Consider the following 27899-nt stretch of genomic DNA (forward strand, 5'->3'; position numbering starts at 1 on the left):
GTCCAGTTTGAAAAACTAAGTTGCCCTTTAAAGTAAAGGTGTTTGCCGTTCAAATCAAACATTAACATTTAAGTGCACTATTTACTGAAACTGTTTGTTTTTCCAGATCATGGTTCATCTCCATCCCTGTATTTTCTTGGAAAGAAAAAAAAAATGCTGCCTGATATTTTTAAAAATACAATCGCAGTGAGAGTTTGACCCCTACATAAACAGGAGTTTCGTAGGACTAGCCATCTTGTTTCTTCAGTTCTTGGATTTGTTATCAATGCAGTGGAACTTATTTGTAAACTAAAAGCATTTTTCAGGAACAAATCCTTTTTTTCAATTCCTTCATGTGATAAACAGAGGTCCTCTTTACTGTACTGTATGTAATTTGCTGGTCCATAAGTATCTTTAAATCTTCAAAACATCAAAATAAAGCTCTAATGATAAATAAGCATGGTAATTGTCAGAATGATCCTGAATAAAATTACATGAAATTCCAATGCAGTATTGATTGGCAGTTGAGTGGATGAGAAATAAGAGAGGAAATAAGTCAAAACCACCCTCAACCGTCACAGAATGGACCAATTTTATGGACAGTAACTAAACATTTTAACATCAGTAGCGATAGTGAGAGTGGAATTACCAGAGTGCAGTGTGCATTTCTCAAAGTAGGCTACTGAAGAATATATTAAAATGAAATGATCCCAAGGCCTTGGACAGTTAGACATGGATTTTGCATTTGTAGTGTGAGAAAGGCAGCGCTGTCAAGTTAAATGAGAGAAACTGAATAATTGCTTTCCACTGGTGCTCATGAGGACTCCTGCTGACAGTTTAAAGGGTCACGAGACGAAACTGCAGCTTTTGAATTATACTGTTATTGAAGGCCAAACGCTGTGAATAAGTTATGCAATCTGTGTGTTTATTTCCATCTGTCTGCCTCTCTGTTTCAGACAGTGGCTGTCTCACTCCCTCTCAGTTTCTCTTGGTGGTACTGTAGATATAATGTATGTTGTATGTACTGTATGTTACTATTTTGTAGGTGTGTGCCAATCTAATCCTTCACAAAACTTCCAATTGTGACCTACATCTAACTGAAATGCAAAACAAATTTAATTACTATAAATTAACAGTTTATTTGTGTCCAAGATATGTTGTCCACGCGGTTTCAACCTGTGGCTACCAGACTCAGAAACTCAATGGATCATGAATCCAGTTTCCAAAGCCAAAATGCAAGGAAAACCAACACACACACACACACACACACACACACACACACACTTACACACACATATACACACACACACACACACACACACACACACACACACACACACACAAACATTACCTGAATTTTACAGCTAAATGTAAACTGTATTATAAATATATTTTATTCTTATCTTTTCACATGGTGGCTGACTGCTCAAACATCCCAAATGTGTGATGTGTAAATGACTTGCGTGCGCAGTTGTGTGTCTGGCTATGTTAAAGTCCACTAACACATGTCTCATGATATCCCATGCGGAGAGGCAGTGTTTCTGTTGGACTTTGACTGAACACACGGTGGGATAACTAATAAGAAACTGAGGTAGCTGTGTGTGTGTGTGTGTGTGTGTGTGTGTGTGTGTGTGTGATGATCCCCATTCTTGGTAATCACACGCAGATCACACTCACAGTGAGTGCACCCCTTCTTTATCAGTGTTTGGGTTCAAAGGGAATGAAAAGGAAGAGGCAGGGGTAGAGGGCAAGGCAGGTCGATTTGACAAAAATAGATATTGTTTAACTAATAGTTAAATATTACAGACAGAGGTTGCTATTTTAGGTCACACTAAAGGGACATCTCAAAATACATGAAGGTGAACTGTTTCTGTATAATGCAGACTTAAATTGGAATTTTATTTCTGTATAACTATTAACATAATACTCAGTTTTGGTCCAAAAGTGACAGAACGAAAGCATGACGATGGTAGGGACCCAGTGAAGATCTAGGTCGAGTGGACCTTTCACTTTTGAAGTGTCAAATGAGTCAATCACCTTAGCTAATTAAAAACATTTTCCACTACTATTGACTCAGTAAAATGCCACTCAATCTGTACGCTAACAAGAAGCAGACCTTTGAGAGTTCTTATTTGCTGATGTGATTCTGCCAGTTCAACAAAGTATATATGGTAGCAACAGGATCAGCCATGCCTACATGCAAATACAACACATTGTACAAAGGAAGGTGGCAGGAAGGTGGCCTTTTATCCATCCATCATATCATCTGACTTGTGAACATTGTGTGAATCAAACAGGCCTAGTGCAACTGCTCTTGGAATCTGTTATGTTTGATGATGTGTTGTTGAACCTGCTTTACAAAAACGTGTTGCTTGAACCTCTGTATAAACTAGTCTGGCCAAAAGAGAAAAAAAAAGTCAATACTCGCCTGCCAAGCAGTCACACCTGTAACTCTGTCGATCAGTGAAAAAGTATTTAGATAAATTACTAAATTAAAGGCAGCAAAACTATAAGGCCTCTCCTAGTGTTATATTATGTGTGATATTATTGGATTATCAAGGGTGTATCTTTCATGTCACTGTTGGTGGGGACAATAAAAACATTGGCCAGAGGGAGATTTTTAGGAATAAAGTTGAGGGTCTTAAAAAGGTAGGCAGTGGTCTACTGTGAGGCATATAAGAGGGGAGGACATAATCTTTCAAAATTTAAAAAATGCATTGGACTTGAAGGCGTTATCATATGGATATTATAGGCTACAGTATAATAATGTGAATATGTTAAAAACATATAGAAGGGAAGTGGGCAGAGTTAGAGAATGTAGAGAGTAAATCCAAGGGTGCATGTACACCATGAACAGCAGTCTCCATTGTGGTAAGTAGAGTAAAACAATGTATACAGATTAGGTTATATATACAGTTGGTTAATGTACAGTAACAATGTTGAACAGTGTAGCCCAATTCTTGATTGTTTTGTTATTGTAATTGTATCACTTCAATACAACACTTCATTATTTTAATCAAAATTACAGGGACAATTCAGTAATCATTGGATATTGGTTGGGACATGACCCTACTAAATTCTATGCCCTTGATTATCATCACTGGTGTTGATAATCAATTTTGTTGGTTGGTTGAGGTGATTTTATGGACTTTATCTAGACTGCTGTTGGGTCATGAAACTCACTGAACAGGAATGAATCATATTTTATATGCTCATAGTTTTCAAAATCTTAATCTGCAAAGGAACTACAAATAGCTGCCATAAGAGTAGTGGAGTAAAAGTACAATATTTCCATCTGAAATGTAGTGGAGTGGAAGTATGAAGTAGCATCATATTCATAGAAACCTATGTTGAACATTCAAACTGTCACTGTTGCATTTTGCCATTGTACTAATGTCTAATGAATGTAATTATTGGAAGAACCCCTGGAAGTCCTGTACCTCACCTGTAGAGCAGCTGTCCCAACCGTCCTGTCTGCGACACCCTGAGAGGGTTGATTAAATCCTGCCACCTAGCGGTTTTATTTTGACATAACTTAGTACAGATGTTTTCTCGATAGAGGACAACGGTCGTTTCCTTATTGAAATCAGACCTATATTGACACATAAAAAGTCACTTAAACATTTTAGGAACAGAATGTCGACACAATCTTAGAAACACTTTTTGTTGTTGTTGTTGTTGTTTGTACCGTACGCTGCATTCAGGCGTCCTCGTAAACTGCTCTTTTAAAGGTCGGAAGCAGTAACGTTATTTGTGTGATTGATCACAGATATCAAAACGTTAGGAGTAACTAAAATGTATATAGAACAGGTGTTTTTAATATTTTATTCCTGCTTTGCTTGGGTTACATTACGCTCTTGGGCTAACTGATGTTTAAGTGAAATAACTGGACAAAATGAAGTGATTACATGCATTACTTTCATCATCCGGAATCAGATTCAAGTACTAGTATTTATTGCTGCTCTTACTAGTATGTATTGTCAGCTGTAGATCTGTATTTGATGCTCTGTTGATGCTTATATGTTGTTCCTCAAATGTAAGTCGCTTTGGATAAAAGTGTCTGCCAAATGAGTAAATGTAAATCCGTGACAACGGATGGATGGATGGACTTTCGTTCGTTTTTTCGTTCGTTCCATGTTTTCTGACCTCGTTACCAGCACATTTGGCAATAGAAATATACAAGTGCTTCTTACAAGTGAACAAGTCCTATTTGCCACTGATGGGTGTGTGAAGTGTCCGTTATTACACGATCACTAATGACTGTGAAGGCATCATTGTGTCACATGACCAGTGCACAGCTGAGGGATGCTGAGGTAGGTTTGCCCGTTGCTAGTCTGTTAGCCACGTTAGCCGTGTCTGGTAATCCTGACAGAAACAGCCGTTTCTTTTCAGTTTTTCAGACAAAACCACCCTAAGGAGATACACTACACGACATGGAGGGGATGCAGCGCACGTGGCCGTCTTTTGTATCCCTTCATATCAACAGCTTTTGGTTAGATGTCAAAGTCATAGTTTGTAGCTAGGGTTGTCCAGTTAGCTCAACTAGCCTGTGTCTGGTTAACGCAGGGCCAAGGCCAAGGCCAAGCGAGAAAAGGGAGGCCGTCGGGTGAGTAAATTTACGCTAAGGTCTTATATTTCACCTTGTTTACCAGCGTTTCTGTATAACAACATCACATATCAGCTTGTTGTTTGACATCTGTTCAACTACTTTACACTGTTTTCTTGTACTGAGATCAATTATGCCTTTTCTGGCGGCGGTTGTAACGTTACATTAACGATAACAGTATCAATCATGTACACCTCGGAGAAAAATCAGCTAGCTGTGAAATTTCAAATGTTAGCTACTCATTAAAAATAAATAGAAAATGCTCATGCACTCACAGTTCGAGGTTTTTTTTCTTGGAGTCTAGTTAATATAATGTTATTGACAACAGTGTTAAGATGCCCGATGTTTTTCTTTAAAGAAAGGCATAAATCGCAATGACGTGAACCCAGTTTGATTTATTTTGCTTAATCGTCCAGGCCTTTAAATACACAAATATATTGCCACAGTTATGTAATATTATAATTTTATTTTCTTAAAGGAATCAAGAATATAGTGGTATCAGTAGATAATGGAATGGGTACACGGTTTGTTCCTAAAAACACATTTCCCTGTATCAGGACATATTTGGCATTTTTAACAATCTTTATTTTAGCAGTTTTCCGTGGGGCTTGAGCATAACTTGGCCTCACAACCTGCCTTTGTTATGATGATGATGATTTTGGTAAATATGTGAGTATTTATGTGCCCAGCTTTTGAGAAATTTAGCTGGTCCTAATTTTGTCAGTGGGATGTCTCCTGCATCCACATGGCATCACTGAGCCCTGTAAAGAATCTTGAGATCTTGAGAGGCTTGTAAGAATAACATGATGCTGTACTTCTATTTGAAATCACCCATACTTTGTCACCTGTTCATAATCCATCATGCATTTGCTCTGTAGGTGGAAAAAGGAGGAGAGGTGTAGGATATTGGGTTTTGATCAGACCAGAGTCGCCTCCACCATCATCTTCGTCGCCATCACCCTCAGCTGAGCCATGTCTTCGTCAGGGTGCTGCCACCTCCCCGGCTCCCTTTGTGATTACTCCGGGAACGCCGAATCTGATGCCTCCAAGGATTCGGAGGAGTCTGATTCTACCGCCCAGGCCCAATACATTGCCAAGGTTACGGCTAAAGATGGCCGCCCACTCTCCACTGTTGTCAAAGCAGTGAGCTTGCAGAGGTAAAAGGGGGAGGAAATCACTTAGGCCCTAATGAATATGCTGTAATTACACTGTACTTTGGTTGATCATCACATTGTTGTTTTCTCTGCTTTGCTTCTCAGTGATGTGGGCATGTGTCGGATTTGTCATGAGGGAGCTGGAGGGGAGACGCTGCTCTCACCCTGTGACTGCACTGGCACCCTGGGTAAAGTGCATAAGAGCTGCTTGGAGAAGTGGCTGTCCTCCTCCAACACCAGCTACTGTGAACTCTGTCACACAGAATTCACTATTGAAAGACGACCACAACCACTCACTCAGGTTAGAGGGTTTTTACTGCAAGGATAAACGCTTTTATTGTAGGTACAAAAAGAGGTGGAAATGAGCAAGACTTATTTGTCTAGAGTAAGGAAGACTTTCGCCTTGTACTGGTATTTGAAATATTTTTTGTAAGTGTCTGTGAGATTCATTTTAAGACCTGCAGTGTGTGTTCCAACAAGTGGCATCCTCAGGATATGAGATGATTGCCTGACCTTGTAATTTGAGCTCTCTATTCATAGAACTAGTTTTCAGTAGCATCTGTGCATTCATATTAGTTATTGAGGAAACTCACCCCTTTTTAAAATCTCTTTTTTTAAATTATGTCTGTGAAGATTTTCAGTCATCCAGGTCATAGTTATCCAAAGAAGGTTCTTCAGAACTGAAGAAGTCCTTTGGATGAGAGACAAAACGTCTTCTAGTATCTTCAACCAAGTCCAGTTGCCCTTGACTTTTTAAAAATTACTTTATTTTCCCATTTCCTCATAACAATAAAAAAAAAAACAGATGGAGGGCTATGAGAGTATCAAGAGTACAAAATCAATGTTTGCTTAGATTAAGGGCATACCATAGCAGCAAACATACAAAGCAGACATTTAAGTCTCGTCAACCAATATCAAAAATAGTTTCCATGCTTTCCAGAAGTAGTTTTGTGAGTTCCCTTTGTTAAAACGAATCTGTTCTAAGATGCATCACACAAATAAACAATGGTTAGGGTGATACTGTGGAAAGCTGATTTTCAGTTGGACCAACGACCTCTTCATTTTGCCCTTGCTCAGTGGCTGAAGGACCCAGGCCCTCGCAGTGAGAAGCGCACGCTGCTATGCGACATGGCCTGCTTCCTTCTCATCACACCCCTGGCAGCCATCTCCGGCTGGCTGTGCCTGAGGGGAGCCCAAGACCACCTGCAACTGAAGAGCAGACTCGAGGCTGTTGGCCTCATTGCCCTCACCATCGCGCTCTTCACCATCTACATACTCTGGACACTGGTAACTAATGTATTACTGAAGATATTCTCCTGTAATTATGAGGAAACATGTTTATCTCTCTGGCATCTTCACACCCACATGTTGGTTTCCCACTTAGATTTGGAAAACAAGTGTAAACTGGCACACACACAATACAAAGAAAACCAAACCCACAGATTTATGTTCTGCTGTTGATTGTTGTTAAAATTATGTTACTGTTGAATAGCACTTGAAGAAAGTCAAAGGGTGGATTGAGGGCATATGTAACTTCTTAATCTCTGGCACAGATCATTTGTTTAAAAACTAACCAGATAGTTCATACATGCATAACTCACTGAGAATGGTAAGAATAAGCTGTCTTTTACTCTTAAGAATAAGCTTCTTTTCCTTAACTGGATCATATTCTTTAAAATATAGGATATATTGTACATCTGAAACCTTCTTCAGAAACCTAATCCTTTAATCTCCCACAAAAGAATCATCAGAAATGACAAATAAGGATTAACCCTTTGGCTCACAGCTTGTGAGCGGCGTGTTGTGCAGCAGTTGCAGCTTCAGTCAGCATATTGTTCCTGTTCTGTATCCGAACTACTCTGTCTCAAGTATCTCGATGTCAGTTATATTGATATCTGTCTTCTCCTCCGCTGTCACCTCCTGTATCTCCCCCTCCCACTCTCCTTCCATTCAATCTCAGGTGTCATTTCGGTATCACTGTCAGTTGTACTCGGAGTGGAGGAGGACCAATCAGAAAGTGCGCCTGCTCATGCCCGACATGAAAGGGGCGCACACCACCCAACGTTCTGTGCCGACCAAGTCGACCAAGAAAATGACTGATGAGACCATCGTATGAGTGCAGAATAATAAAAAAAAAAAGGCCCACTGAAACACTCTCTAAAAACAAAATTAATCATATTAATGAATTTTTTGCACTTCATACGGACCATTCTAAGAGGGGGGGAGCTGCTTTCTCCTTCTGTTTTCTTTTGTTGAAGCACTTGATGTAAACTACTACAGTATCGGCGGACCACAAAAGTGGTTTTGGGAACTCATTCCGGAGTCACGGTTGATGTTGAAACACAGAGTTGTCGCAGGACAGCGAGTGCTGGGATGTGTATGACTGAACACATGGACAATGGACTAACCAGCCAGACTGTATGTTCGTGACATAAACTTATGAAATACTAAGACACAGGCTAATGTAGCAGGATATAACAGATTCAGCATGCTACTACAGTATAATATGAAACATATTCACTACCTATAATTCCCCCATGCCCCTTCACAATGTATTTAGCCATATTTGAACAATGGGCAGCCAATAGCCCGGCAGAGGATGATAACCTAAAAACATGATTGACAAAGTCTGTCGCTCATACCGATGTTCTTGTCTATAATCGGAACCCTTTTAAAGTTTCCTGATAAAGCTTTGTCATTGATAATGGTCCTGCACAGACAACAGCTAAGGTATCACATATTTATCACACATGTTACGGGGTTAGTGAAGATTGTAGTATATGGGATAACACTAACTGCAGTCGTTAAACGGCAGTGCAGTAATGTATAAGGAAATAGTATTGATCGTGTGGAAAAGTGTTTACAATTGGATGACGTCTCTCTATTTGTCATAAAAGTGCATTAGCCCTGCTCCACTTGTAAATGCATTCATTAATTGAGCTGCCTAGCAATGACCAGTAGTTACGTCCTACATCACAAGAGATGCAATTTTAAATAGAAGAGATACAGTGTTCTGAATAGTGAGATTACAGACTTTTTGTCATATATAAAACACAGATGTATCAGAGCAGGCTGGTACAAAAAATAAAGGTGCAAAAGAGAAATGTGTTCTGAGATGTCAATCAATGTATGCAGCATAATGCTAAACAAAGTATTTTGTGCTATTGTAGTCTTCCTGCTGCATCCCCTGGGAAAGTTGGGTTATTGTGCAATAAAAAATGAGGGACTCTTGGACTAAATCAGTGCGAAGTGTGACTTGTCTGGTGGTTTTAGGTATTTCAGCTTCTAGTCACCTTTATGTAGTCTTTGGAAATATAAAGATCTATCACTGTGGGGGATCATGTCCTGAGATATCATGGTCTTGTCTAAATAGTTTGAATTATTTTCCCATTTCATACATTTGTACTGGGAGACCTTTAACATTTCAATATCTGTTGGACATTCACAGTGTATTAATATGACATTTAGGCAAGTACTGTACTTAAATACAATTTCAGGTACTTTTCATTTGAGTATTGTTTTATGCTCCTGCTCCACTACATGTCAGAGGGAAACCTGGCTACACTTATTTTACAACAGTAGTTAACAGTTGCTTTTCAGATTGAAGTTTGACCTAAAAATGTGATATGTTTATAAAACACAAGACATTGGTAATGCATACAGACATTGCTGGATTGGTTTTGGCTGGCAGTAAATTACAAAAGCAGTAGCTGGTAGGGGCCCCATATCAAGTTTAAGATGAGCTGTTACCAGCTCCACCAGAAAATGGTTTCCCCTCTAAGCTTCTCAGATGGTTTCATTAAATTAACTATTTGAGATCTTAAGCGATATAATGATCCAGTATTCCACAAAAAAAGTTCAAATAAAGTAGGTAAAACTAGCTCCCCCATGACCTGAAACAACATTAAAATGCTGCTAATGCATTGATGCATCCACAATCTGATCATGTAATACATAAAAGAAAAACATCAGTTGGCGTACAGTGTGTATGTGCCGCAAAAAAAAAAGGGGGGACACAGAATATAATATTGTAAAATTTAATTTCATGGCATTAATATAATGTATGTGAGCAGACAGGCTATCAAAATCAAAACAAACAAAAAAAGAATATATTTTACACAAAAATGAAATAAGCATCAGCAGCGTCACAACCACTTTTGAGATGAAGACTGAACGAGGGGGAGGAGAGCCAAAAACAGGACTGCAGGTACGACTGGAACAGGCAGGATTCAAACCCAGTCCTCCCAACATGTGGCAACAGCCGCCTACCAGGGGGATGTCTACGCTTACAAGGTCTCAGGCAAAACTATTCTGCTACACTATGGGTAACTGTGGTAGGTACTTACAGTACGTGGTACCGTCAGTCCTGTTTTTTGCAGGATGCAGGATGTAGCAGATTGTACCTGGGTCAGATTATAATTTGAAATCAATTCCTCAACACCTCTTACTGGGATTGATCGTTTGTGGCATAACGGAACTGACTCCACTGATCTAAAAAGTGCAGATTCAGACAATATTGCACCCCAGGCGGGTGGAAGCATACCAACACTGTGGATTTCAATTAATAATCGACCCAGGTGAGGAGGGACAGTTGCCATGGGTTACAGGTTCTGACAGCACTGCAGTTTGCTCCCCCTCTGGCCGTCCGTGGTGGGTGGCACGCTGATGTCCACCACATTGTTTCCTGGGGACTCGTCGTGGGCAGACCGCTCAGCAATCTGTTTCTGCGAGACGATGCGGTAGATTTCTGTTTTTGAAAAGATGGAATGGAAACAGATCAGCCATTTTGCCCCTCAATACTTTGCTCCTTTTGGGTGGACTGGCAAAGATTGCCTTACAGGATAACCTTTCTAACCACATCAGGTACCTGTAACAGTGAAACAACCTGGTTGATGTGGGAGTCGCAGCTATTCATCGCCCTTATTTGGCACACCAGTACAAAGATGTTAGAGAAAACCCCAAAATGATACCGAGAGCCAAAGGTGAAAACAGGGCTGAGATACTTTAAATTAAGATACTGTTGATACTTGAATTACGATTTTACACAAGACAGATCAAAAGGCAAATAAAACGAACTTCCCAATGTAAGAGGAAGTTACACAAGCAAAGTTCAAGAGTTTCACTGTCAGAAATTACCTTTTTTTCTCACTGTGTTAATGTCAGCCACTAATTCAAAACAGATCTTATTTGACACAAAGATTTAGCACACATCTTAAAGCTTGAATAGTAAAGTCTTATAAGCAACACCGATTCAGATTAGAATTACATAGTAATGGTCTGTTATTAGACCATGATTTGGGAATGATTGACAGGACTGCAACTTATGAGTACTTTCATCATTGATTAATCTGTCGATCATTTTCTCGATTAATCAATTAGTTGTTTTTCCATAAAATGTCGATCAGTGTTTCCCAAAGCCCAAGATCAAGTTTTGTTTTGTCCACAACCCAAAGATAATCAGTTTACTGTCCTAGAGAGGTAAAAAAAACAGAAAATATTTACACTTAAGAAGCTGGAATCAGAGAATGATAACTTTATCTTAAAAAATTAACAAACTGATTAAACGGTTATCAAAATAGTTGCCAATTCATTTATTTGTTGACAACTAATTGAACTGATTAATCATTACAGCAGTATGAAAAGATAAGTCAACATTCTAAAGGTGCTTTAATGTCTAATTATTCAAGTATATTAACAGTGTCGCTCTGACCTCTGTTCACCTCCTTACCTGTGAGGATATTCTTGAAGGCTTCTTCAACGTTTGTTGAGTCCAAGGCTGAAGTTTCTATGAATGACAGATTGTTCTTCTCTGAAGCGTAAGAAAGAAAGCAGAAATTAATGTTAATATCACAAACGGAAAGAGGAAAACAAGGTATGTTTTGTTTTTTCCCACATTCTTTTCTTGCCACAACACAGTTCAGGTTAAACAATAAACATAATAGACAAAATAAAAAAGTTTCAAAATCCCTCCCCATACTCCAATATTTAGCTTTTTTGTGAGTTTCAGTACCTGCAAAGGCCCGGGCCTCATCTGTGGGCACGGCCCTGAGGTGGCGCAGGTCACTCTTGTTGCCAACCAGCATGATGACAATGTTGTTGTCGGCGTGGTCTCTCAGCTCCTTCAGCCAGCGCTCCACATTCTCGTAGGTCAGGTGTTTGGCTATGTCATACACTAAGAGCGCCCCGACCGCTCCTCTGTAGTATCTGTTACAGGAACAAAGACAGAAAGGTAACAACACATTTCACTAGATATGAGGGGAAGCATCAGGGTGTCAGCAGGTCCTTAAAAAATGTCTTTGTTTGTGGTTTAGTCTTAAAAATATTCCTAGCAAATCCATAACAAATATATTTCTGTTGCTCCTACACTGACTAGTTCAGAATATACAGTAGCTTGTTTAATCTGCATTCTGTTTACTTAACTAAACATTGATGGATGTCATATTATCATGTTAACAACTACAGTGTGTCATTCAGCCAATGTATATTTTTCAGCTGTTATAGAATGTTCACTTGAACTGGACTCATATTGTACAATTCTATATTTCAGATATTTTACACTGACATTTATCAGATTCCTGGGTTTCTGTGTGTAACTCAAGAAGATATATCCTCTAATTGAGCAGTACTCCTACTAACCAAAGTGCCATCCACCTCTAACTAAAAGTTGCACAACCTATCCAAACCTCCATCTCATTTTAAGTGATCTAGTCTGAAAGATAAAGTGTCAATTGTGACTGCACAGCTGATGCATTTCCCCACACTGAGGGGTTTCAGATGACAGGCGGGACGAAATGGACTCACGCCGAGGTGATGGCTCTGTAGCGCTCCTGTCCTGCTGTATCCCAGATCTGAGCCTTTATCGTCTTGCCGTCCACCTGAATGCTGCGCGTGGCGAACTCCACCCCAATGGTACTCTTACTCTCTAGGTTGAACTCATTTCGTGTGAATCGAGAGAGAAGGTTGCTCTTCCCCACGCCCGAGTCCCCAATTAAGACAACTGTGGAGGGAAAGAGGGGTGAGAAATGGAGGGAAGGAAGGAAAAGATGAGACAAGCGTGTTTGCACTACGTGTGGTGCGCGAGGTTGGGGACGGGCTGAATATTAATAGAGTCGAGAAATGTTGATATTGCATAAAGCAGTGCCTCTAAACGTTGACTTCGATAAAATCCAGGGGCTTCATGTTTATGTGTGATGCATGGCTTTACAATATAGGCCTACCAAAAATGGACAAGGTGACAAAAGAATATCAATATCCAGAGCAAAAGGTACGACAAATTGTTTGATAATTCGTGTGTATTGTATTGAACACTACGCTACAATAAACTGTAATGTGATAGTGTCCATCTTACTCTTAGGCTGTGCCTGAGCGCTCCTCACTGATAATAACCAAATGCACAGCCTGTTTTTGGTGTCACCGTTAGTAGCCAACCACCATGAAGAGGTTGCTTGATTTATCCCATCACCCACCCATCTAATAATTCCAACAAGAATTAAAGCCTTGAAGTGCATGAGGGATTATCCAATAAATAAAGAGGTGCTTTAGTCGGCGATGGTTCTCTGCAGAACCACAACAGCTAACTAATGGAGCACAGGGGAAGGATTTTTTCACTGAGCAGAATACCCCCAAGTGAATAAATGAGGGGTTTGCTTTTCACTCTGCATCTTTAATAGACTGCATACGCTTGACCTTTCAAATCAAGAGTTCAGTCCGGCCAAAACACCCCGAGGGTGGTGATATTCACTAAATGACCTGCTGACATGTCCCTGAGAGGTAGGTTTAAATTTGAAGTGCAGGGTTTAGCAACAATCATTTAAAACTTTCTTTCTATCACAAGAGCCATCTACAGAAATAACTATATAGAGGTGAGACCTTTTATTTTGAAAACGTCTGAATGAACCACAAGTTAACTACAGAGTCACTGTGTGTGTGTGTGTGTGTGTGTGTGTGTGTGTGTGTGTGTGTGTGTGGGGGGGGGCAGCTATGGGTCTGAGCCCCCACAGTATAAACTGTCAACGTGGATTGATTAAATAACAGGCCTTCTTGTCTTTAGGCTGTGAGACATCAGAGGAAAGTGATTGATTAAGGCTCATGGACCGGGCCGAGGTGGCCAGCTGCTCGCAGCAGCAGAGGTGGAGCCTTTTTTTAATTTTCTGTCTCCCTCGACAAAAGGAAATAGAGCCGAACTTTGTCCCCGTCGACATCGGGCTGCAGGAAGCTGATAACAGGCTTCATCAAAACCTGAATCGACAGTTTCAGGCCGCCTTGCCCTTCCTGTTTCGGCCGGGTACACAGACGATGGCTCGGGCAGAGAGAGAGAGACAGAGAGGGAGGGAGAGAAGGAGAAAGAGCGCTCGCCTCCGGCAGATGCCCTATTCATCCCACAGAGGATACTTTGTTACATCTAAATGGCCCTTTGGCTTCCTCAGGCCCAGGATGTTAATGTGCCCACAGGAGCTGATAGCACGATCAAAGGAAGGCATTCTGGATCCAACTGAGCACTAAAGATAAACAGACCTGAGTCTGGCTCTGCTTCCATCTCGGTGACAATTGATCAGGCCTATTGATTGCCATAAGAACGCTAACACACAAAGTTATGAGTTGCAGCATTTTCAGAGAGAGCCGGCTGAGTAACTGTCCTCATTTGAAGATGAAGCTTATTGATCAGGAGAGGTAGAGGCCTTTAATCAACCTCACGAGTTGGAATGAGTAGAAAATCATCAAATACCATTCAGTAGCCTAAATGAGGAAACGACCCACTCAAACCACCAAACCTGCTCTATGAGTTGATGAAAGTTTAATACAATGGCTGAGAAGCGGATAGGGTGTTGCATCCTATACCTATAAATATAGCTGCAGGCGCTGTAATGTTACAATGACAGCGTTATGTTGCAATAACACCAACCGATTATCATCCTGGCAGAAAACATATGCTTCCTTAAAAGATTCAGATATCTGGTCAGCTAAAAAGACACAATAAGACATTTACAGGCATGTATAAAGCACAGCTTCGTCGCTGAAAGCCTGTGTAAAGGGGGAATGCAGTCATCTTTTTTTCTTTTTTTTTTTTTTTTACCTTTGAACAAGAAATCGTATTCATCGTCTCGGTTCCCCATTCTAGACGAGGCCGCTCCAACGCTTGTCTCCGGAAGAGGATGTGTGAAAAGTATGGGTATGAACAGTCGTTATATGCCAGAAAAATATGGTAAAGGTTTGTGCTGAGACTCTGCGCCAGTTTTGGCTGTCAAGGCGAGCTGGCCGCAGAAGGAGAGAGCTCCCAACTCTGCAGAGGGAGGGGAGGAGTCCCTGCACTTCAAATACCTTCCTCAGGGGGGCGATCTTTATTGGCATGCCAGCAGACAGCGCTCAGATGGAACCCACAGTCAAGACGTACACAGTCATTTACTTCTGAATGAAAAGAGAAACAGGGTCAGACCACAAAGGATGTCAACGTAATTGTCGTGTCCTACAACGGTGTTACCTCCGTTTTATCAGCCAGTGAATCGTGTTTTGATAAACCATGTTTAAGAGGTAAACAATAGACAAATGCTCTGGTGGATAGGCCTATATTTTGCACTATAGAGACTGACTTCAAGACTGGAAAGAAATTATAAGCAATACTCAAATCATAGAGCAAGTTGAAAATTATGAGGGATGGTCTCATTATAAAAACAAATATGAATGCCTGGACTTGTTTATATTATAGCCAGCAAGTCCTAAGAAGTGTACTGATTTTGTGCAAATTCAAATTAGCTTTATTGGCATGAATGTACGTTTATTCTGTTTGTTTGTATACATATATATATATTTGATATGTTAAATGGCATCTCCGAGCCTGCCCATGTGCTTGCATTGTCATAAATTTTGTATTAGCCTATAAAGATAAACATAAAACGATATTTAAAAAAAAAAAGAAACAGGACACTTTTTTGTTTCAAAAGTTTATGTAGTAGGCCGATCTAATGACTACATACATAGACTTACTGTAGTTGGATTTTGGATGAGAGTCTGACTGTGTAGGCTATATGAACAAATGCTCCATAGTATTATTTATTAAGGTATATAGGCCATATTTCCTCACAGACAGGGCAGACATGTCTTTCTAATAGAAATTACACAGTATCTTAATAAAATAAGACTTTTTTTCAAAATACAAACTAAAATAGATAATAACATATGTCATATTTTAAGATAATTCGTAATCATAGTAGTGACAGTGTTTGAAATCCAACTCTGGAGCAAGTCTAAAATAAAGAGAATAAGGACATGTAACAGGGAGTACCAATGGGGATTTATTCTGATATATTGGGTCTAATTTATAATTATTGTTAATAATAAAATTATTATTAAGTGTTATTATTCAAATTAAAAGCAAAATTAAACTGTCAACTAGTGATAGCACAAATTTAAGTCTTAACTGCGCTGATTTCTTGTTGAGGGAGACAGTTGAGTTTGTGGATGACATTGTACAGTATTATTATAAAAGCACAATTTATAAGGTTTATAAGGTAGATTCATAGACTGTATATAAAAAGGGTAGATTTCCACTTTCAAGTCGTGCTGACAGCTGGCCCCGCCCCCCGCCCCCCAGCTCTGCGCCTATTGGTTGAGCGGAAGGTCAGCTGCTGTACCAAGGATCCACGTGCTGCTCCGCGCATTTCGAGATCAAGATGGCAGCCTCCGTGTGTCGGTGCTACGAGGTTAGACAATCATTCATGTCCTTCATTGTAGCTCTCAAGTCTCCTGCAGATAATTTGGTGAAGGGAATAGGCGCACGCGGCATTGTAATTAGTCTTTTCGTGTATGGTCATGTGAAGTGGATTTTATAGGGTGTTTTTTTATGCAGCAGCAGCTCAAGATGTGCGTTAGAAGGCCTTGTTGCATCAGATGAGGGTTCCGCAGGGTTCTCAATGATCTTGTTTTACCTATCAACGTCTGAAATTAACATTTTGTTTTAGGCTTGTAGGTTGAAAGATGTCGGGCTTAAAACCGGTACCATCTGGTTAAAAAGTAACGCCTTTAGACTCCAAACATGAAGCGAAGTACTGACGCATCGTTTCCGCTGGTAAAACACTACAGGTTTAAAAACGGTGGTATAATTTCTTGTCTTCTTTATTAATACCGGTGTTACACAGAATTCTGTGACCAATCAGATTCTTTGACCTGACGAAGCATTTCTGTTATCTTGTCAGTGCAAACGGTTTCCTCCTAGTCAGTCACATACTTTATCTGGACAGCTGTTACGACACATGGTGCTCTGGGCTGAAATTTTGATTTGTTTGATTTTGGTTCACTTAAACCCTTCAGATTATGTGACACTAGAGGATCAACTATCTGGGAAAGACCAAAGGGTAGGGTTGGTTGATCAGGTTAGGTTTAGTGCGTTACAGACAGATGCTATTTTGTTGTCACTGCTATCAAAATATTTAACTCCCTTGTGATACTATGGCGTCACCATTTCTGGTAACACACTCATCAAAATAGTGTTGTTCACAAGATGTAATCAGGAATCTCCTCGCAGTGTGATTAATGCAAGAAATGTCCCTGGATTAAGAGGTATTGGGGGAAAAAACAATAAAACAATTCCCTGATATTCTCAATATCCCTATTGAACATGATCCTGCCTTAATCATAACTTCAGATTCCATATCTGTTTTCAAAAGAGCACAGTGGCAACTATCCTATGGTGTGATAACAGCTTTCTCTGGTACAGATTGTGTTTATGGTGGTTATGTTTGATATTATCTGTTGCATTCTCTTGCCTTGTATATAGAAATATAGAATGCATCCTCATCTTCAAACCCTCCTTTAATAAAACATACTTGACACAAAAAACATGAGCAGTTACAATACAGGTAAAATTCATATTTGGGGTCACAGAATTTAGTGTTACAGCAACACACACAGGATTACAGTCACAGAAATGTTACCACCCATAATTAAATCTACTACCCATGGAGATACAGGAAGGTGACAAATTAAAGGAGAAACCTGAATATATGAACTGAGAAGCATAACAAAAACAAACAGATGTACTGCAAGAAATAATTAAACACTGGGTTTTGGATCAAGATTGCAAGATGAAAACATCTAAATGACTTTCAAAGGGCACAGATGGAGCTTCAGTAACAAAAGACTGTTCAGTGATCTCAATGCTTGTCCCCTACAGTGAGGGCTCCAGTGGCTCTGTTGTACTGTGGGTCGCATGTGTCTGCCATTGTTTTGGTCCGCTTGTATCCTTAGAGGGAAGGATCACTGGATGAAAATGCCCCCATCCACAGGGCATGAGGAATCACTGAATGGATTGATCTCAACTCAGTTAAACGTTTGTAGGTGATTTTCAACCAACGTGTTAGACAGTGCTCTTAACCACCATCATCAAAACACCAAATGAGGGAATATCTTTTGAAATAATGGTTGTCATCCCTCCAGTTGGAGGTACTATGGTGATGCAGTTATGTTTACTGTTACAGGTAACCTGGTGATGTTGTCTAACATGACTAACCTGTTAAATATAACCCAGTTTTAGCCAAGACACCTAGCTGCTAATTACCGCCCTGCAAACGACCAAAACAAGTAATAAATTGGGTTCTTACGAGCAGCATCACAAAAGAATGACTCTTCTTTCCTGTTTTATATCCTTGCTCATTATTGTGGAGGCATGGCTCATTAGTATCCCATTAACCACTTGTCATTCATACATATTGTCGATTACTGATAGTGACTTTCTCTATAATTGCAGCTGGTTGGCAGACGTGCCCTGGCCCTCTGCTCCCGGCCTCTGGTCTCCTCGGTGTGGAGAGGAGATGTTTACGGGTTACAGTGGAGCCCAGCTGCAGCTGTGCAGGTATACAGTGACAACTCCTATTCATCTTAAAATGACACATTCTCATTGTCGATTACATTAAGGAAAATGATCAGTAAGAATTTGTTTAAGATAAAAAGTTGAAAAATGTTTTTACTGATCTGGCAGCTGATTTCCTTCTTTCATGCCAGATAGTAAAGGGACTCCTTCTTTCAATTTCACAGACAGATAAAGAAGGACTTCCCAGTGGAAATATGTGAATGGTCTGTCTGTCCAACTAAAGTCCCACTTTCTGTTTGACTTATAAGGTGCGATATTCTTCAGGACGTAAAGGTTTCCTGGGAGAGTTTGTGGAGGGCCTGCGTCAGGAGTTCAGTAAGAATCAGGAAATGAAAGACAACATAAAGAAGTTCAGAGAAGAGGCCAAGAGGCTTGAGGAGTCTGATGCTCTTCAACAAGCCCGAAGGAAATATGTAAGGACATTATTTGGTTTGGAGCTTCCATGGGTTTATATAGACAGTCAGAGTCATTTGTTTGTGTAAAAATGTAATTTATCTGCATCAACCAGGATTTTTTATTTCCTGCATTAGAAATCTATAGAGGCTGAGACAGTGAAGACTTCAGAGTTGTTTAAGAAGACATTTGGCTCCCTCTCAGACACCGTCAAGGAGGTACGGGATCAGCACTTCCTCAGTTTTACCAAGAAAACACTCACACTTCTTCATCATGGGTTCATGTTGGCCTCATTAAAACCGTTCAATCTTGATGTCTGAACTTTCTAAAAACTGATACATATAAAACCCTCTCAAACTGGAGTTATCATATCTGTGATGAATAGTTCCAGTTTGTAAATTTTGTCTAATTAGCTGCTACAGGTTTTCCCTAAATCTCAGTTACACATGTTTTGTAAAATGTATTTTTTTTTAAATAAAGCCTTAAATTGAAAATAAAGTTAAGTTGTCTTGGTTTCTGGAAAAGTGAAATACTGTATATTTAACTATATTGGCTGACTAATTGCACCTGTCTTTGTGTTTGTTTGTGTGTGCATGTAATGGTGTTAGGGTCTTGAGGAGGTGAGTCGTACTGACATCGGGAAGAAGATCAAGGAAGGTGTGGAGGAGGCAGCCAGGACAGCCATGCACTCAGCAGAGTCTGTCTCCAAAGGAGGAGAAAAACTGGGCAGAACTGGTGCTTTCAAGGCTATCTCACAGGTCAGAAGAGAGAACATAATAGTATCTAAGGTTTCTCCCTCAAAATGACAGCATCACTGTGGGAGCATCATCTTCATCTTTACATTGTTGTTGTCACCCAGCTCCCTACTAAAATTCATGGTTTGATACTTGCTGTGATTTTGACTCATGATTTATCATTTTGTGATACAGTGGGGAAAAATCTTAACAGTAAGAGGTGGTTCATGAGCCTTAATTTGTGCTGTACAAAATAAGTCACTCAAAAATAGGTCAGTATGTTCATGTGAAGGTAACATAATAGGAGGAGTCATGCTCCTTCACTTAAATATTTTTGAGTGTTCTCTACTTGGGAATATAGCTGTTTCCAGAGAAATATAATTAACTCAGAAACCACAGTGATCTCAAGCAGTGGATATCAGAGGGTCTTCTAGTTTTGGATTTTTAGAGGCAGATTAGCATGGTCAAGCATTAGTTTAGTCACACTACCGAAGCATTCAGATGAAACTTACTTTCAAATTTAACACCTGGACTGCAGTGATTCAGTTCAGGACGTGTACTGAACCAAAAGTCCTGCGCTGATTGGTAAATACATGTACTGTATCCCTGTAGGGTGTGGAGACCATGAAGAAGGAGATAGATGTTGGTGATGCCGGCCCTTACAGAGCGCCCTCTCAGCTGAGGAAGAGAAGCGATTGCTCCTCCAAAGGAGCAGACAGCGACTCCAGAGTGTTCGAGGCGGACGAGTGAGTAACTTTTGGAACTCCAACTTGCCCCACCCCCTCCCCTCTTCCCCCCTATTCTGTAAGGATATATCTTCACTTGGACGGTGTATGTTCCCTATTTAATCCATAACCGCACTTGTTGTAAAGACCTGTGATGATGGAAGTGATTTCCTCGTGTTTTGTGATGCAGAGAGGCCATGGGTGTCGTTCTCCACAAGGATTCAAAGTGGTTCCAGCAGTGGAAGGACTTCAAGGACAATAACGTAGTTTTTAACAGTAAGAAAATCCTGTGATCAGAGACCGGGTAATTAGTGTTATATAATAGATCACCTACAGTATGCAAGTGTGTAATTTCTTTTAAAGTCAGCAGGTGGCACCAGATTCTTTAGGGTAGATTACATAATAAACCACCTGTTCAGGTAACAAGTGATTAACTTGACAAAGCCCCATGTGGCCTCACTGGTGCAAGTTTTATCCTCCATTATGACTGAAAAACACATTCTTTTCTTTTCATCTTATCTCCTACAGGGTTCTTTGAGATGAAGATGAAATATGATGAAAGCGACAACGCCCTCGTCAGAGCTTCCAGAGCTATGACTGAAAAAGTCACTGACTTCCTAGGTAATGCTCCGCCATAGCTGTTATCGGTGTTGCAGATTCGTATTTTAGAATGAGGAGGCAATGAGAACAGAGTTTAAGACAATGAAAGAGGGAATTCAGTGTATACCCAGCATTACTTATTGACTGTGGAAGGAAGAAGGTGCTAATATAAAGGAATGCCATTACCAAGTTCTTTTGTTGATTCTGCTGTTGATTTGTTTTCCAGGTGGTTTTTTCTCTAAGACAGAAATGTCTGAGGTGCTGACAGAGATCGTGAAGGCAGACCCCACCTTTGACAAAGACTCCTTTCTCAAACAGTGTGAGAAAGACATAATCCCTAACATACTGGAGGTAAACAGACTCCTCCAGCTTGTCCATGACTCTGGCTGCTTCATTCACACTCTTCTCTTTGCTCAATACCTGAAGGTACACTGCTAAGGAGGATAAGAAGGGGTGCTTCATTAATATGAACTTTTAAATCAGATTCAGTAAATAAATGTGTGACTTCTCCTGTTAGAATCAATGAAGTCATACTGGAGCTGTCAGATTTTTAAAAGCAAGTTTTAAGCAAGCTGAGCAGTTAAAGACATAATTCAAATTAATGATTGCAGGAAGCACTCAAAGCAATGTGTCCTCCATGGTTATAGAACAAGAGATGATGATGCAGTTTTATATACACTACAAGCATATAATAATGAAAAAGAATGGCACTGAATGTGGTTTAATGAAATGAAAATCTGTTGTGATTTAGGCTAGACCTTACCATGCCAGTGTAAAATTTTGTCTGCTTTCTATTTTTAAAACTGCCTCTGATAGAGGTTTGACTGAAGCATAAGTCATTATTATTATTATTATTATTATGATGATGACTTATAGGTGACTTGTGAAATACACCTTTAAGCAGTCATGAGTAACACAGTGTCACCATCCTTTCTGCAGGCTATGATCCGGGGAGAGCTGGATGTATTAAAAGACTGGTGCTATGAAGCTGTAAGTTCAATGCTGCTGCATTTTCGCCACCAATTCCCTATATCCTTAAACATCTTGGAACATGATGGAACATGGTGGAGCACTTTCTGTGATCACATTTTCAAGTCAAATGTGTGTTTTCTTGTACCTGTCCTCAGACGTACAGTCAGTTGGCTCACCCCATCCAGCAGGCCAGAGCGCTGGGACTGCTCTTTCAGTCCAAGATCCTTGACATTGATAACATAGATGTAAGTGCTTTCACACACACGTGTTATACTGTACTGTGTTCACAGATTACCTAAGCAATATTTGCTGTTACCTTTTCTTCACTTTTCCTTCTCACCATTCAGCCTTTTCTCTCTGAGCATTCGCTTCATATATATGCACACAAGCAGACATTAATAACTGTTTACAAGTCTTTTACAAAATCAAACTGCTGCAGAAACTCTTGTTAACAAGTGTGTTCGTTGTCTTTCCCTGTGTTGTAGCTAGCAATGGGTAAGATGATGGACCAGGGCCCGGTGCTGATCATCACCTTCCAGGCTCAGGTCGTCATGGTGATCCGCAGCCCCAAAGGAGACATTGTGGAAGGAGATCCGGTCAGTAAACCCCTAATTACTGCACCAGCATAATGAACTTGATATAATCTGAGTCATTTCAAGGAAGTGAACAACTCCATTGGCTGAAATTAGATCAGGACTTTATAACATGTGTCCCATTGACACTCAGGCTTTATTACTATGAATTTCACAGGGTTGATTCAGCAATAGGACTGGCTTGTTCTTCATGCAACTTATTCACAGTAATACAGTGAAAAATATTCCATATGAATATTAACATATTGTGCCTAGTCTAGCAAGTTGCATCACACAATCACATCACAATGACATTTAATGAGTTATGGTTCACCGTTCTGATTCTGAAAGACACCTCCAGACTGTCTCTTTAGGACTGACACGCTGCTCTTTTCCCTTGACAGGGGAAGGTGATGAGGATGATGTATGTTTGGGCGTTGTGTCGTGACCAGGAGGAGCTGAACCCCAACGCAGCCTGGAGACTCCTGGACATCTCCGCCTCTAGCACTGAGCAGGTCCTCTAGGAGGAGGAGGAGGAACGCAGGGGAAAAGGCGGCTATGGGACATCCAAACCGAGAAGAAGGGCAGAAGATTGAAGGATGTGCCTGGAACACCTGCATGTGCTGACTCACACAAATCAACATCTGAGAGCAGCGCACCCATGCTCCTGTGTTATGCCAGAGACTATTTGCACACACTCACATTTCCAATCGCTACCTAGGATTCAGGTGCAGAAATATACATGAACATAGAGATTAACCACCGTCATATGATATTTCCATAGAGAACTGTGCATCCAACAGTATACATGCGTAGTGTCTTGCACTGGTTAGCTCAGTGTTTGGGTTTCCAGGTGGAGTGTGAATATTTACAATCATTTTGGAATTGATGGAACCAACTTTTTCACCAACTGGAGAAAAGAGGAGCCTGTGCCATTTCCCTCATTGTTTCATCCAGTGGCACAGTCCATCCATGCCGGGCCTGGTGGCACAAAAAAAATGGACATGGCGTCTGTGACTTTACCCATTGGTGTCGAGAGGGACATTTGAAGCTTGGTATGATGTTCACCACTGTTATTGTCAAATAATGTAAACGGTAAATTAAAATTCGAGCCTTGTTGCAGCAACTAACATAGCTGAGCGGTACAGCATGAGATACCTTGTAAATCAAGGCAAACAGGTCCCATGCCCCAAGTTAAAGGGGCACTTCAACAATTTTACACTTGAAGATCAGTTTATAGTTTACAAGGAGTCCACTCTGCCTGTGAAAATTTGCATACAAATATGCCAGATTATTTCAACAGAGTTACCTCAGATTGGGGTTTAAGACTTTTATCAGAAAACTTGTGGTACGAACTTCGCAACGAAATCAGCGTCCACCTGGAAGGAAAGGTCTAACATTAGATGCCATTGAGTTGCATTCTTTTAGAGATTGACTCATACTAAAAGTAAAATAAAAGTCATAATATCTAAACATCTGCTGCTTCAAAATCAACCATGCGTTTTAAACTGTGAGTCGACAAACTTTATAGAAGTGTAATACTAAATCGAGTACAACACTAGTCAGTTAAAAACACAGATAAGAGATGCTGAAATTAACCACTGAGACACTGTCTTACATCTTTTAAGAGAGAAATTGGTTGAAGTTTTCTATGCCAAATTAACATTGACCATTAAAAGAAATGCACATTAAAGAATTCTAGCACTGGCTTCAAAATTCAGCTGTGGTGGTTTCTGCTTGGTTCCTGCTGGCTTTTGCGACAGAAAAATTATAGAACTTAAATACATGTACAACAAGTAAGATGAAGATAAAACCATACATTATAGGATGTGATGATCTGTGTAGTTAGGGTCCATCCTGTCATATGTACTGTAGCTCAGCACGCCAGATGCACTATAACCTGACAAATCACACACAACTGGAGAGAAAATCCTTGTTTGTATTTGCAGTTTGTTTTGAAATGCAGCAGTGCATTGGGCTCCCGGTCCCTGTATATTCTGTACATCCTCAATAAGTAGAAATGTATTGTATCTACGTCTCTTAACGCTTTGTAAGTATATTAAATGTCAAATACTGCTTCTTTGTAAGCTTGGGCGAGACCACATTCAAACATGTCATCATGGCAGCTTTATTGTTTGAGGATCATTTGCCGTCTCATGTTGCAGACTTTTCAGCTTTTTGTTGTATTAAAATATTTGGTTTGCTTTTATGTATGTGACTCTACAAGGGTTAGAGATGAGGATGAAAACTTGAAGTACATTACTGTATTGTTGTGTTGACTGATTTTGACATTGATACTGTGACTCTGTCTCTTCTCACATATCACCGAAGATTGAACACATTATGATTGTACTGCAATTGTCTTTCCTTCACACAAAGCGTTCACAAGTTTTGAAGAGAAACTGAGCTCCTGAAGGCCAAAGCAAGCGAGATGGTGTTACTTACTCGAATTCATGACCACCCCTGATGGTCGCACCGTGCTCAAGTATTATTTTGTTCATGAACTTTCCTCTAGAGCCTCTATCAGCCAAAATGTCATGTTGGCACACAAAATACTGTTTTTCACCACTAAAAATTAAGGTTTGCACAGATGTCTAAGGGGACAAATCTTTTATATTTATGACCATATAACCTTTCTTCTAGCCTCACCCTAAGGAGAAACTTTATTCTTGCTCCACTACTCCTAAGGCTCGACAAATCACCACTATGTTTGTTCTATACAACACTTTCACATTCTGGGCTGTAATGATCGTTACAACCTTGAGAGGCCACTAGCGGGATGGTTTTAGTCTTGTATTAGTCTATATTAAGTCAGGGCACAAATATGCTCCAGCCATTTAAGATTAAATTTATTCTGATTGAAAATAAATTCTAACAGCTCTTTATATTTGAGTAGTTTGGTTTACACATGACAACAGACTCCGCCCTCTGCTTCCTAACTTGTTAGTGTGTCTAAAAAATAGATAGTGTTAACAATAGTTTATGCAATGACAAGATTTGCCTGAGAAAAATGATTTTTTTGCCATGATTTTGAGAAACTCCATACTCCATACTTCAACTTTATATTCATAATTATTTCATTTTTGAGTTGACCAAACAAAATCTATTCATGAGTTTTTCTGTTTTTATCCAGTAATACGTCTGTCTGCAGAATAAACAGTGTGTTATGATTTGCTTCGTCCAAGCTTTCTCGGAGTCAGCAGCTTTGTATGCTTTGTGTGTGTTTGTTCTCACAAGTGAGATTAAAACTCTGCATGTTGTGTGTGTGTGCAATTTGTTTTCTCATTTCAAAACTGACATGCTTTGATAGATGTCCATGGATCTGGCCATTGACACTGGTTTATAAACCGATGGATTTGGTAGTATAGGGATGATATATCAGGCTTTAAATAATGCATGCCTGTAGATTCACATACAGAGTCAATATTTAGGGGACCTCATCCCACGGCTGTCTGTTGTGATGAACAACTAGGGAAGCCCTACTAACCAACCCAGTCCTCCAAAGTCCACTCACTTCTCTTGACTGCGATTGAAACCTACTGAGAGTTACTGTCTCTGTGTGAACAAACATAAGCTCTTAAAGCAAAATAAAAGTTAATCCTTGCCAATTAATAGTGTCATTATCAGGTTTCTCCAGCACATTTTCACATACAGTTTATTTTCTTTTAATGTGTAGCACAAGTTAACAGTAAAACCACAGGATACAGTAAGAGCATCCTTCTGGAAAACGTCCATGTTTTGTCCCCGGAGCAATGAACACTCTTATTGTATCTCAATGAATGGGGTTGGATCCACCAACACAACAGCCTGGGAGTAGAGAAAGCCTCGGAGGCAGTGCAGTGCTTTCTTTTATCTACTTCTTTAGCTATTACAGTATGTTCTTAGTTGCACACTACGCTGTTCTGTATACATCAAGCTGCTCTCTAGCCTACATTATGAAAAGGCTTTCAGTGTAGTGTATGCAGCAATGTCAGGCTATTATGTAAGCAGAGATTAGTCAGTATTTAAAGGTCATGAAACTCATATTGCTTATTTTGATACTTTCATTTACCTTTGTGGTTGTTTTGGTTTGCATAATAAACAACATTTAAAGGAGTCGCTCTTGAGTGTAAAAAAGGACTGAGTGCCTGAGACTTTATTTTTTTAACTATGCACGAAATCATGCAACTTAGGGCAATGATTGCTTGGAAATATATGATTGGTCCCACTATCAAAATCGTGCTTGTGAAACATATTGATGTAATATATCAGGTGTGTTTGTACAGTATTCTCTTAAAGGAATAATTTGGCATTTTAGCATGCGTATTCATCACTGTGAGGTTGCTAGGAAAACCGCAGAAAGTGCACCCAGCCATGAAATAGTCCAACACATTAATGTTATGGCAGAAAATTGTGTCCTCTCACATTTAATCTTTTAGGTATGATTTTTTAATATTTTTATTTTTATTACTATTCTTGTTATGGCTTATACAGTAGATATAAGTGTATTGTGTTTTTTATTCTTAACCTTTCCTCTCCTTATGTTAGTCTGTCCACATTTACTAGGGTTTAGGTCAGAGCTATGAGATTTTTTTGGTGTTTCCTTCTCTTGTTGTTCCTCTCCTCTCCTGGAATGTTCATTCAAGGCTGAGAGAGGATCTCTGTTCAAAACATAGAAACCTAGACTGTGTAAATGATGATGCATCCCTTTGCCCGGGGCCAGACGCCTGATGCCACCATAGGAGGCAGGACTTTGGACCAGCTGTATATGTGTTTAAGTACTTCTCTGTTTATTGTCTTTTGTTAAATAAATTCTTCAAAGACAACGGCTTGTTGTAACTCAATTCTTTGCTCAACCCCACACCAAGAATATAATTTCCATGACAATTAACCACTGTATAACTTGATGTTTTTACACCGGGGTCTTTGTCTTTTAAACAAACACCTTTGGACAGTCAGGCCAGCAGTCTTCGCCTGATTCCAGTCTTTATGCAAAGCTGAGATAACCAGCTGCTGGCTCCAGCTACATATTTAGTGGACAGCTGAACAAGTGCTATCTTCTCTCTGCAAGAAAGCGAAAGTGTGTTTCCCAAAATATCAAACTATTCCCTTAAATATAAATGTCATCTGTTTAACGATAATTGCTAAACATTTTTGGAGCAGGAAAAGCTGATGCATGATATTTCTGTGCTTTATAAAAACTGTTATGTAATGATTGATCACAATGGATAAACTGATTTAAATTCTAAAAAAAAATATTGTTTCACTATATGAGCGACTGTGGCTCAGGAGTTTGAGCGGGTTGCCAGTTAATCGGATCAAT

At 39.8% G+C, this 27899-nt stretch overlaps 3 protein-coding genes across 3 annotated transcripts; 2 read left to right on the forward strand and 1 right to left on the reverse strand.

Moving 5' to 3' along the window:
- The first annotated feature begins 4276 nt into the window (after nt 1–4276).
- LOC119902220 (E3 ubiquitin-protein ligase MARCHF2-like) lies at nt 4277–8978 on the forward strand. The gene is made up of 5 exons (XM_038718252.1): nt 4277–4585; nt 5464–5742; nt 5845–6040; nt 6817–7026; nt 7700–8978. The coding sequence occupies exons 2-5, from the start codon at nt 5558–5560 to the stop codon at nt 7853–7855; spliced, it is 747 nt and encodes a 248-aa protein (XP_038574180.1). The 5' UTR covers nt 4277–4585; nt 5464–5557; the 3' UTR covers nt 7856–8978.
- Nucleotides 8979–9762: 784 nt separating this feature from the next.
- On the reverse strand, nt 9763–15026 carry LOC119902221 (ras-related protein Rab-11B). Its single transcript, XM_038718253.1, has 5 exons — nt 14813–15026; nt 12541–12736; nt 11750–11943; nt 11468–11548; nt 9763–10486 (listed from the first exon to the last, which is right to left on the reverse strand). The coding sequence occupies exons 1-5, from the start codon at nt 14850–14852 to the stop codon at nt 10341–10343; spliced, it is 657 nt and encodes a 218-aa protein (XP_038574181.1). The 5' UTR covers nt 14853–15026; the 3' UTR covers nt 9763–10340.
- A 1340-nt stretch (nt 15027–16366) lies between these two features.
- LOC119902222 (mitochondrial import inner membrane translocase subunit TIM44-like) lies at nt 16367–25482 on the forward strand. The gene is made up of 13 exons (XM_038718254.1): nt 16367–16436; nt 18479–18583; nt 18850–19014; nt 19132–19212; nt 19603–19752; nt 20341–20474; nt 20644–20729; nt 20982–21074; nt 21280–21404; nt 21993–22043; nt 22181–22270; nt 22511–22621; nt 23002–25482. Exons 1-13 carry the CDS (start codon nt 16407–16409, stop codon nt 23119–23121), a joined length of 1341 nt encoding a protein of 446 aa, XP_038574182.1. The 5' UTR covers nt 16367–16406; the 3' UTR covers nt 23122–25482.
- Nucleotides 25483–27899: the final 2417 nt, after the last annotated feature.

This window comes from Micropterus salmoides, unplaced genomic scaffold, assembly GCF_014851395.1.
Source record: "Micropterus salmoides isolate LMB-PRFRI ecotype aquatic unplaced genomic scaffold, ASM1485139v1 Ms_hic_scaffold_14, whole genome shotgun sequence".
In the NCBI taxonomy this organism is placed as follows: Eukaryota; Metazoa; Chordata; class Actinopteri; order Centrarchiformes; family Centrarchidae; genus Micropterus; species Micropterus salmoides.

Excerpts from the sequence above, each read along its gene's own strand:
- LOC119902220 (XM_038718252.1), top strand. The coding sequence starts at position 5,558 with ATGTCTTCGTCAGGGTGCTGCCACCTCCCCGGCTCCCTTTGTGATTAC. Across the intron at positions 5,743-5,844 it reads AAAGCAGTGAGCTTGCAGAG|TGATGTGGGCATGTGTCGGA; the intron begins GTAAAAGGGGGA and ends TTTGCTTCTCAG. Across the intron at positions 7,027-7,699 it reads TCTACATACTCTGGACACTG|GTGTCATTTCGGTATCACTG; the intron begins GTAACTAATGTA and ends ATTCAATCTCAG.
- LOC119902222 (XM_038718254.1), top strand. The coding sequence starts at position 16,407 with ATGGCAGCCTCCGTGTGTCGGTGCTACGAG. Across the intron at positions 21,405-21,992 it reads TAATCCCTAACATACTGGAG|GCTATGATCCGGGGAGAGCT; the intron begins GTAAACAGACTC and ends TCCTTTCTGCAG. Across the intron at positions 22,622-23,001 it reads ACATTGTGGAAGGAGATCCG|GGGAAGGTGATGAGGATGAT; the intron begins GTCAGTAAACCC and ends TTCCCTTGACAG.
- LOC119902221 (XM_038718253.1), bottom strand. The coding sequence starts at position 14,852 with ATGGGGAACCGAGACGATGAATACGATTTCTTGTTCAAAG. Across the intron at positions 12,737-14,812 it reads ATACGATTTCTTGTTCAAAG|TTGTCTTAATTGGGGACTCG; the intron begins GTAAAAAAAAAA and ends TTCCCTCCACAG. Across the intron at positions 11,944-12,540 it reads TACAGAGCCATCACCTCGGC|ATACTACAGAGGAGCGGTCG; the intron begins GTGAGTCCATTT and ends TTCCTGTAACAG.